Source organism: Rhinoraja longicauda, chromosome 34 (assembly GCF_053455715.1).
Source record: "Rhinoraja longicauda isolate Sanriku21f chromosome 34, sRhiLon1.1, whole genome shotgun sequence".
Lineage (NCBI taxonomy): Eukaryota > Metazoa > Chordata > Chondrichthyes > Rajiformes > Arhynchobatidae > Rhinoraja > Rhinoraja longicauda.
In genome coordinates, this window is record NC_135986.1 from 23,721,535 (window position 1) to 23,731,248 (window position 9,714).

Sequence of the window (9,714 nt, forward strand, 5' to 3'; positions counted from 1 at the left end):
TTTTCAGTCAGAGAGTTGTAAATCTGTGGGATTCTCTGCCTCAGAAGGCAGTGGAGGCCAATTCTCTGAACGCATTCAAGAGAGAGCTAGATAGAGCTCTTAAGGATAGCGGAGTCAGGGGGTATGGGGAGAAGGCAGGAACGGGGCACTGATTGAGAATGATCAGCCATGATCACATTGAATGGCGGTGGGTACAGGCTCGAAGGGCCGAATGGCCTCCTCCTGCACCTATTGTCTATTGTCTACCCGCTGCGCCACCCTAACTTTGCTTAAAGGCGGCCAACCTGCCCTTTTACACGTATTATGCTGCCCCAGGTCATAGTAGATCCAGGGGCCTAATGCCCTCCCTCCCTCCCATCCACCTACCTGCAACTGTCCTGACAGGCGGGCTCCCTCCCTGGGAACAGGCCGTAGATCCAGTCAGCCTTCGATGCCCAGACATCCGGGGACAGGCCGGGCCCCACCAGGAACCAGCCCCCGAGGGCCAGGCCGAGGGCCAGGGCTGCCAGGGCCGGCAACCAGAGGGCCACGGGGCAGGAGAGACGACGCCCTCGACCTTCCTGTAGAGGGGGAGGGGGGGGGGGGCAGAGGGCAAATGTCCATCAACGACCCTCGGCCATGGTTCGGACCGCGCGCAATTCTAGGCCCCGTATCCGAGGAAGGACGTTGTGCTGGCTCTGGAGACAGGATCCAGAGCAGGTTCACAAGAACGATCCCAGGAATGAGTGGGTTAACGTACGATGAGTGTTTGTCGGCACTGGGCCTGTACTCGCTGGAGTTTAGAAGAACGTGAGGGGGGGGGGGGGAAACACCTCATTGAAACGTACAGAATAGTGAGCGGCCTGGATAGAGTGGATGTGGAGAGGATGTTTCCACTAGTGGGAGAGTCCAGGACCAGAGGGCACGGCCTCAGAATTAAAGGACGTTCTTTTAGGAAGGAGATGTGGAGGGATTTCTTTAGCCAGAGGGCGGTGAATCTGTGGGATTCTTTGCCACAGACGGCCGTGAAGGCCACAAGTCAGTGGATATATTTAAGGCAGAGATAGACAGATTCTTGATCAGTGCGGGTGTCAGGGGTTATGGGGAGAAGGCAGGAGAATGGGGTTAGGAGGGAGAGATAGATCAGCCGTGATTGAATGGCGGAGTGGACTCGATGGGCCGAATGGCCTAATTCTATTCCGATCACGTGATCTTATGAAGTGACGAGAGGCATAGACAGGGTAGACAGTCGGAGTCTTCTTACACCAGAGGGCACAGCTTTAAGGTGAGAGGGGGGAAAGTTTAAAGGAGATGTGAGGGGCAGGTTTTGTTTTGACACAGAGGGTGGTGGGGGCCTGGGGGTGGGCGGTGGAGGCAGGTACGATAGTGGCGTTTAAGAGGCATTTGGACAGGCGCGTGGATATGCAGGGAACGGCGGGACTTGGATCACGTGCAGGCGGACGAGATCAGTTTAACTTCGCGTCGTGTTCGGCACGGACATAGTGGGCCGAAGGGCCCGTCGCTGTGCTGTGCTGTTGTGTTGTAAAGCAGAGGTTAAAGTTCCCTCATCGGCAGTCAGCTGAGGTAGCGCTAAGGCAGCAGGTAGTGCCACTCTCACGTGGCTCCAGGCACCCGGGGGTCGACCCCGACTGCTGTGTGTGTGTGTGTGTGTGTGCGTGTGCGTGTGTGCGTGTGTGCGTGTGTGTGTGTGTGTGTGTGTGTGTGTGTGTGTGTGTGTGTGTGTGTGTGCGCGCGTCTGTCTGAGTGACTGCCTGTGTCTGTCTACCTGTCTCTGTGTATCTGAGTGTGTGTCCGTGGGTGTCAATGCCCAAGCGTGTGTGCGTGTGTGTGTGTGTGTGTGTGTGTGTGTGTGTGTGTGTGCGTGTGTGCGTGTGTGTGTGTGTGTGTGTCTGTGCGTCTGTGCCCGTGTCCGTCTGCGTGCATGCTTGTCTGTCTATGCATGTGCGTATGCGCGTGTTTGTCTGTCTCTCTGCCTGTCCGTCTGTGTGTGTGTGCTTGTCTGTCTATGTGTGTCTCCATGCATGAGTGTGCGTGCCTGTCAGTCTGCCTGTGCGTGTGTGTGTGTGTGTGTCCGTCTGTGTGTGTGCTTGTCTATCTGTCTGTCTATGCATGTGCGTATGCGTGTGTTTGTGTGTGTGTGTGTGTCTGTGTCCGTCTGTGTGTCCCCCCGTCTGTGTGTGTGCTTGTGTGTCTGTGCGTGTGCGTACGAGCGAGTCCGTGCCTGCGTGTGTGTGCGTCTGTCTGTTTGTCTGTCTGTGTGTGTGTCTCCGTGCATGTGTGTGTGTCTGTCTCTGTGTGTGTGTCTGTCTGTGTGTGTGTGTGTGTCTGTCTGTCTATCTGTGTCCATCTGTGTGTGTGTGTGTGTGTGTGTGCTTGTCTGTCTATGCATGTGTTTGTCTGTGTGTGTGTGTGTGTGTGTGCATTTGTGTTTGTGTGTGTGCTTGTCTGTCTGTGCGTGTGCGTGTGCGTATGAGTGCGTGCCTGTGTGCGTATGCGTGCGTGCCTGTGTGTGTCTGTCTGTATGTGTGTCTCCGTGTGTGTCTGTCTGTGTGTGTCTCCGTGCATGTGTGTGTGTGTGCCTGTCAGTCTGTCTGTCTGTCTCTGTGTCCGCGCGTGTTGAAGGCTGGGGAAGGATCACCTGTGGCTTGGGACGTCTCGCTGGAATCCTTGGGACCTCGCTCCGCGAAAACCTCCTCACCGGCTCTTCCGGAACTGTCCCCCGCAGCCTCTGAAGGCTGGACCTCATTGGCCTCAAGTCCAGCTTGAAAGCAGAACAGACGGAAGACTTCAGCTCAGTTTAGTCTAGTTTATTAGTTTAGTTTAGTTTTGAGATACGGCGCGGAAACAGGCCCTTCGGCCCACCGGGTCCGTGCCGCCCAGCGATCCCCGCACACTAACACTATCCTACACCCACTAGGGACAATTCTTACATTTACCAAGCCGATTAACCTACAAACCTGCACGTCTTTGGAGTGTGGGAGGAAACCGAAGATCTCGGAGAAAACCCACGCAGGTCACGGGGAGAACGTACAAACTCCGTACAGACGGCGCCCGTAGTCGGGATCCAACCCGGGTCTCCGGCGCTGCATTTGCTACAAAGGCAGCAACTCTACCGCTGCGCCACCGAGACCGCCAGTGACAAATATTATTGTCCCGTGTACCGAGGTACAGTGAACATCCACAGTGCACAGATACAGGATCGAGGGTACAACGTTTAGAGCAAGATAAAGTCCGATTAAAGTTGTTCAAAGGTCTCCACTGAAGTAAATTGGGGGGGGGGGGGGGTGGGGGGAACATACACAGTCACATGGAGAACGTGCAAACTCCACACAGACAGCGCCGGAGGTCTGGATCGAACCCGCGTTGTTTCTGGAACACAGAACAGTACAGAACAAGGACAGGCCCTTCGGCCCACAATGTTTGTGCTGAACAAGATGCCAAGATAAACTGATCTCATCTGGTGTCAGGGGTTAAGGGGGAGAAGGCAGGAGAATGGGGTTAGGAGGGAGAGATAGATCAGCCGTGATTGATGGGCCGAATGGCCAAATTCTGCTCCTTTTCCTTTTGACCTTATGATCTGTCCGCAGGTGATCCATGTCCCTCCATATCCATGTGCCTGTCTAAAACTCCTTTAAGTCCAGGCTCAAAACCTATTTCTACTCCCGAGCGTTTGAGACCCTCTGAGGGGGCGCTGAGAACTGTTTATGTATGTGCTGTTATGTTTGTGTGCCATTGTATGTTCGTTCTTAGTACCTGAACTGATGTACAGCACTTTGGTCAACGTGGGTTGTTTTTAAATGTGCTGTACAAATAAAATTGGGGGGTAATGATGGAATTGTACAGAACACTGGTGAGGCCGCAGCTGGAGTATTGTGTACAGTTCTGGTCACCACATTATAGAAAAGATGTGATAGCTTTGGAGAGGGTGCAGAGGAGATTCACCAGGATGCTGCCAGGGATGAAGGGCCTCGGCTGAGGAGAGACTGGGCAGACTGGGGTTGTTTTCCCTGGAGCAGAGAAGGCTGAGAGGGGACATGATCGAGGTGTACAAGATCATGAGGGGCATAGATAAGGTAGATGGCGGGGAACTTCTTCCACTGGTGGAAGGTTCAACAACGAGGGGACATAGATACAGGGTAAGGGGAGGGAGGTTTCGGGGGGATGTGAGAAATAACTTTTTCACCCAGAGGGTGGTTGGAGTCTGGAACTCACTGCCTGGGGTGGTGGTGGAGGCGGGAACACTCACAACGTTTGGATGGGCACTTGAAATGCTACAACATTCAGGGCTACGGTCCAAATGCGGGAAAATGGGATTAAAATTAGACTGTGTTTGGTAACGGGCGGCACGGACACGATGGGCCGAAGGGCCTCTTTCTGTGCTGTAGGACTCTATGACTTGACTAAAAGCCTCTTAAATGCCACTATCTCCACCACCGCCCTTTGGCAGCGGGTTCCAGGCCCCCACCACCCTCTGTGTCCAAAAAGAAAACTTGCCCTTCACACGTCCTTTAAACGTACCCCATTCTCAGCTGAAAGCTGTGCCCTTTGTGCCAAGCAAGATGCCTAGTTTAGTTTAGTTTATAGAGATACAGCGCGGAAACAGGCCCTTTCGGCCGACCATGTCCGCGCCGACCAGCGATCCCCGCACACTAAAAGGACTGGACAAGCTAATGTCTGGAATAACTGGAAAAGCTGAAAAATGTTCCCAATGTTGGGGGGAGTCCAGAACCAGGGGCCACACACAGTCTAAGAATAAAGGGGAGGCCATATAAAACTGAGGTGAGAAAAAACGTTTTCACCCAGAAAGTTGTGAATTTGTGGAATTCTCAGCCACAGAGGGCAGTGGAGGCCGATTCACTGGATGGATTTAAAAGAGAGTTAGATAGAGCTCTAGGGGCTAGCGGAATCAAGGGATATGGGGAGAAGGCAGGCACGGGTTACTGATTGTGGATGATCAGCCAAGATCACAATGAATGGCGGTGCTGGCTCGAAGGGCCAAAGGGCCTCCTCCTGCACCTATTTTCTATGTTTCTATGTATTTACACTACCCAACACACACTAGGGACAATTTTTACATTTACCAGCCAATTAACCTACATACCTGTACGTCTTCGGAGCGTGGGAGGAAACCGAAGATCTCGGAGAAAACCCACGCAGGTCACGGGGAGAACGTACAAACTCCTTACAGGCAGCGCCCCTAGTCGGGATCGAACCCGGCGCTGCATTCGCGGTGAGGCAGCAACTCTACCGCTGCGCCACCGTGCTGCCCTAGCGCAGTCTCGCACTGACCTTGGCTGCCGGAGGGGGGGGCGGTGCATTGTGGTCGGTCCACCTCCTCCTCCATCTTCTCCTCCATCTCCTGCTCTTCGGCCGCCGCCGGCTGGGGCATCTTCATCTTCTCCAGCACGACCGCCACTGGCTTCACGCTGATCTGGCGGGGCAAGACTTCGAGAGGTCAGCCTTCCCCACCGCCACTCACGCAATACCCGCCCTCCGGAGATAGCCAGACCGCCCTTCTGCTAGCCCGGGCGCTGGTCGAGCCGCGTTCGAATACTTTATTGTCGCATGCGATAATTCAAACAAGGTATACAAATAGCCGCCACATAAAGGGCGCCGACGTTACAAATCCCCGCGCCAGGTCCCCCCCTTTGTTCTCACCTCCCCTCCCCTCTACAAGACGATAAAATGCAAAACCAAAACTACACAACGCAAGATTAGAGCAACATTTAATTTATTTATTCATTTGATCCGCTACTTCCAGACTCCTTTTCCTGCAGGATCTTGCCGCCAAGGCTCGTCGGTCAAGAAGTTCATCGGTTCCTCCTCAGGTCCTCGGACTTCAGATGGCGGGAGGAGGTAGGACGGGAGGAGATAGGATGTCCAGAAGGGAGGACTTTGGACCTCCGAGGAGTCTAAGGAGGGCCCCACGCTTTGAGCGGCTCGGCAGTGAAGGCGTTGAGCGGCGCCAAATCCTTCTTCTCCCCGTAGACCTTCCAGAAAGTGGAGCAGAGCTCCTGCGAGGTGAAGGTCACATCGAAGGTGCCCTTGGCCGGGTAGTCCTGCAGGCAGAAGATGTTGGCGGGCACCATGCCAACACAGTCCATCAGCACCTCCTTGACCACCATGTTCCTGTGGACCTTCTTGCGGCTGGGCGAGCGAACCCTCAGTCGGACGCTGGTCTTCTCTGGTGGGACCTCCATGTCCACCACCTCCTCCTCCAAGATGTCCCATCCTGGCTCATCCATCTTGGGGCAACACGGTTGAGCCAGGGTGAGGGGCGGAGAGGGGGGGAGAGGAGACCCCTCCACCTCTTGCTGTTTTACACACGTTAGTCCGTCTTTGCCTCTCCAGTGCCATCGGATTTCGTGATTTGCAACTTTTTTTTTTTCATTTGTTTTCATGCAATTGGCTGTTTCCCGGAAAGCGACCTCGCAGGGTTAATTTTTTAAAAAATGGTCGCCCGATGCAACATTTGCGCCTGCTTAAATGCAACAAAAGACGAATAGTGCATTAAATCCCCCCCCTTCTCCCGACTCACCGGGGGCTCTTCCATCTCCTCTTTTAGCAGGGCCGAGCGGCCGCTGCTCCTGGGAATCCTAGTGCTGGCCCGGATCGGGTTCCTGGGAGTGAGATTCAGCTGGGACTGTGTCGCCCATTCTGCATCTGCCTCTGGCTCTTCCATCTCCTTCCCCAAGTCTCCAGAGTCTGCAATCTGGACCTGGTCCTGAATTATAACCCCCCCCCAAAAAAACAATTAAAAAAAATAAATCACAATTATTATTTAAAATCAACTAGAACCAGAACTAGAACCAGAACTAGAACCAGAACCAGAACCAGAAACAGAAAAGAACATCCTCCAGAGCTAAACTTGAACCTCTGGCCTCTCTGAAGTTTAAAATGCAAAAATAAAAACACCACTTAACCATTTAACTCTGCATTGCATTGGAGTTAAAAGTAAAATTTCGGCGCCAAAACATGTCAAGCAATGTTTGCAACATCCTGCAATGTGCAAAATAAATAAATCACAATTATTATTTAAAATCAAATAGAACCAGAACCAGAACCAGAACTAGAACCAGAACCAGAACCTGAAACAGAAAAGAACATCCTCCAGAGCTAAACTTGAACCTCTGGCCTCTCTGAAGTTTAAAATGCAAAATAAAAACACCACTTAACCATTTAACTCTGCATTGCATTGGAGTTAAAAGTAAAATTTCGGCGCCAAAACATGTCAAGCAATGTTTGCAACATCCTGCAAAGTGCAAAATAAATAAATCACAATTATTATTTAAGATCAACTAGAACCAGAACCAGAACCAGAACTAGAACCAGAACCACAACCAGAAACAGAAAAGAACATCCTCCAGAGCTAAACTTGAACCTCTGGCCTCTCTGAAGTTTAAAATGCAAAAATAAAAACACCACTTAACCATTTAACTCTGCATTACATTGGAGTTAAAAGTAAAATTTCGGCGCCAAAACATGTCAAGCAATGTTTGCAACATCCTGCAATGTGCAAAATAAATAAATCACAATTATTATTTTAAATCAACCAGAACCAGAAAAGAACATCCTCCAGAGCTAAACTTGAAGTTTTAAATGCAAAATTAAAAACACCACTTAACCATTTAACTCTGCATTACATTGGAGTTAAAAGTAAAATTTCGGCGCCTAAACATGTCAAGCATGTTTGCAACATCCTGCAATGTGCAAAATAAATAAATCACAATTATTATTTAAAATCAACTAGAACCAGAACTAGAACCAGAACCAGAACCAGAAAAGAACATCCTCCAGAGCTAAACTTGAACCTCTGGCCTCTCTGAAGTTTTAAATGCAAAAATAAAAACACCACGTAACCATTTAACTCTGCGTTGCATTGGAGTTAAAAGTAAAATTTCGGCGCCAAAACATGTCAAGCAATGTTTGCAACATCCTGCAAAGTGCAAAATAAATAAATCACAATTATTATTTAAAATCAATTAGAACCAGAACCAGAACCAGAACTAGAACCAGAACCACAACCTGAACCAGAAAAGAACATCCCCCAGAGCTAAACTTGAACCTCTGGCCTCTGAAGTTTTAAATGCAAAAATAAAACCTCTTGTCCTTCTGCATTGCATTGGAATTAAAAGTAAAATTACGGCGCAAAAACATGTCAAGCAATGTTTGCAACATCCTGCAATGTGCAAAATAAATAAATCACAATTATTATTTAAAATCAACCAAAACTAGAACCAGAACCAGAAAAGAACATCCTCCAGAGCTAAACTTGAACCTCTGGCCTCTGAAGTTTTAAATGCAAAAATAAAAACACCACTTAACCTCTTATTGCATTGCATTGCATTGCAATCTTATTGTATTGCATTGCACCACTTAACTCCATTGCATTGGAGTTAAAAGTAAAATTTCGGCGCCAAAAACATGTCAAGATCATCCTGCAATGTGTATTGTTGGTTCCGGCATTTCCAACCATCTCGAAATTGCAATCAACTCACTCCCTCCCAACCCCCCCAAAAAATAAATAAACACAGAGACTTTATCAAGGTATCATTTTGCAAAGTGTGCCGAGTAGCAAAACACGGGAAACTTAAATCGCTACAAGATTTAAGCTACAAGATACAAGCTGCATTAAACAAGTGCACCTGAACTAGAAAGTGTTTCAATGCAAAATACAAAATAACCTTTTGGTCGACATGAATACCGATGGATTTACACGCATTGCTGCTGAAAGCAACACACACACAGTTTGGTTGTTCCCCCTAAATCCTCTTCCCATCCGGCTGCAAGGGTAGATAGATGATTGAGCTTTAGTGCAGACATTGTGGCAGGTTTATTCCTGCTACCGTTGCAACAGAAACTACGAATGCATTAAGGCTGGCTGGCTACCAAAAGGTGCAATTTCCCCCTGTCGGAATCATCTTACATTTGTTGTTCTGCCCCAAACCCATAATCATCTTGCATTTAATAAAGCATTGCTGTGCTGCCTACCCCTGCCCCAAACCCATAATATCTTGCATTTAATAAAGCATTGCTGTGCTGCCTACCCCTGCCCCAAACCCATAATCATCTTGCATTTAATAAAGCATTGCTGTGCTGCCTACCCCTGCCCCAAACCCATAATCATCTTGCATTTAATAAAGCATTGCTGTGCTGCCTACCCCTGCCCCAAACCCATAATCATCTTGCATTTAATAAAGCATTGCTGTGCTGCCTACCCCTGCCCCAAACCCATAATCATCTTGCATTTAATAAAGCATTGCTGTGCTGCCTACCCCTGCCCCAAACCCATAATCATCTTGCATTTAATAAAGCATTGCTGTGCTGCCTACCCCTGCCCCAAACCCATAATATCTTGCATTTAATAAAGCATTGCTGTGCTGCCTACCCCTGCCCCAAACCCATAATATCTTGCATTTAATAAAGCATTGCTGTGCTGCCTACCCCTGCCCCAAACCCATAATATCTTGCATTTAATAAAGCATTGTAGTTCTGCCCCAAAACATACCTGGTGCAGACGTTTCGACCGCCTTCGGGCGTCCATGGCCTTTCTTGGCATTTAGAAGGGGAGGGGAGGTGCAGAAAGAAATAATTTTAAGAAGAAGGATTTTTTTTAAAACCAACTGGAAGATTTGAAACTACTGTACACTTTGCATTTGTTTTTTTTTGTTGCAACAACAACAAAACTAAATAGAAATCGATGCACGCAAAAGG

The 9,714-nt window shown here is 49.4% G+C and overlaps 1 protein-coding gene across 1 annotated transcript in view; it reads right to left on the minus strand.

The window, feature by feature from the left end:
• Window positions 1–9,714, minus strand: part of LOC144609639 (uncharacterized) — a 20,967-nt gene extending 11,253 nt beyond the window's left edge. Inside the window, exons 1-5 of the mRNA XM_078428139.1 lie at window positions 9,509–9,714; window positions 6,539–6,724; window positions 5,290–5,431; window positions 2,639–2,761; window positions 383–502 (exon numbers count right to left, since the gene is read on the minus strand). Of these exons, the coding sequence (XP_078284265.1) occupies window positions 383–502; window positions 2,639–2,761; window positions 5,290–5,431; window positions 6,539–6,724; window positions 9,509–9,559 (622 nt within the window). The 5' untranslated portion in view covers window positions 9,560–9,714. The remainder of the gene's footprint in view (window positions 1–382; window positions 503–2,638; window positions 2,762–5,289; window positions 5,432–6,538; window positions 6,725–9,508) is intronic.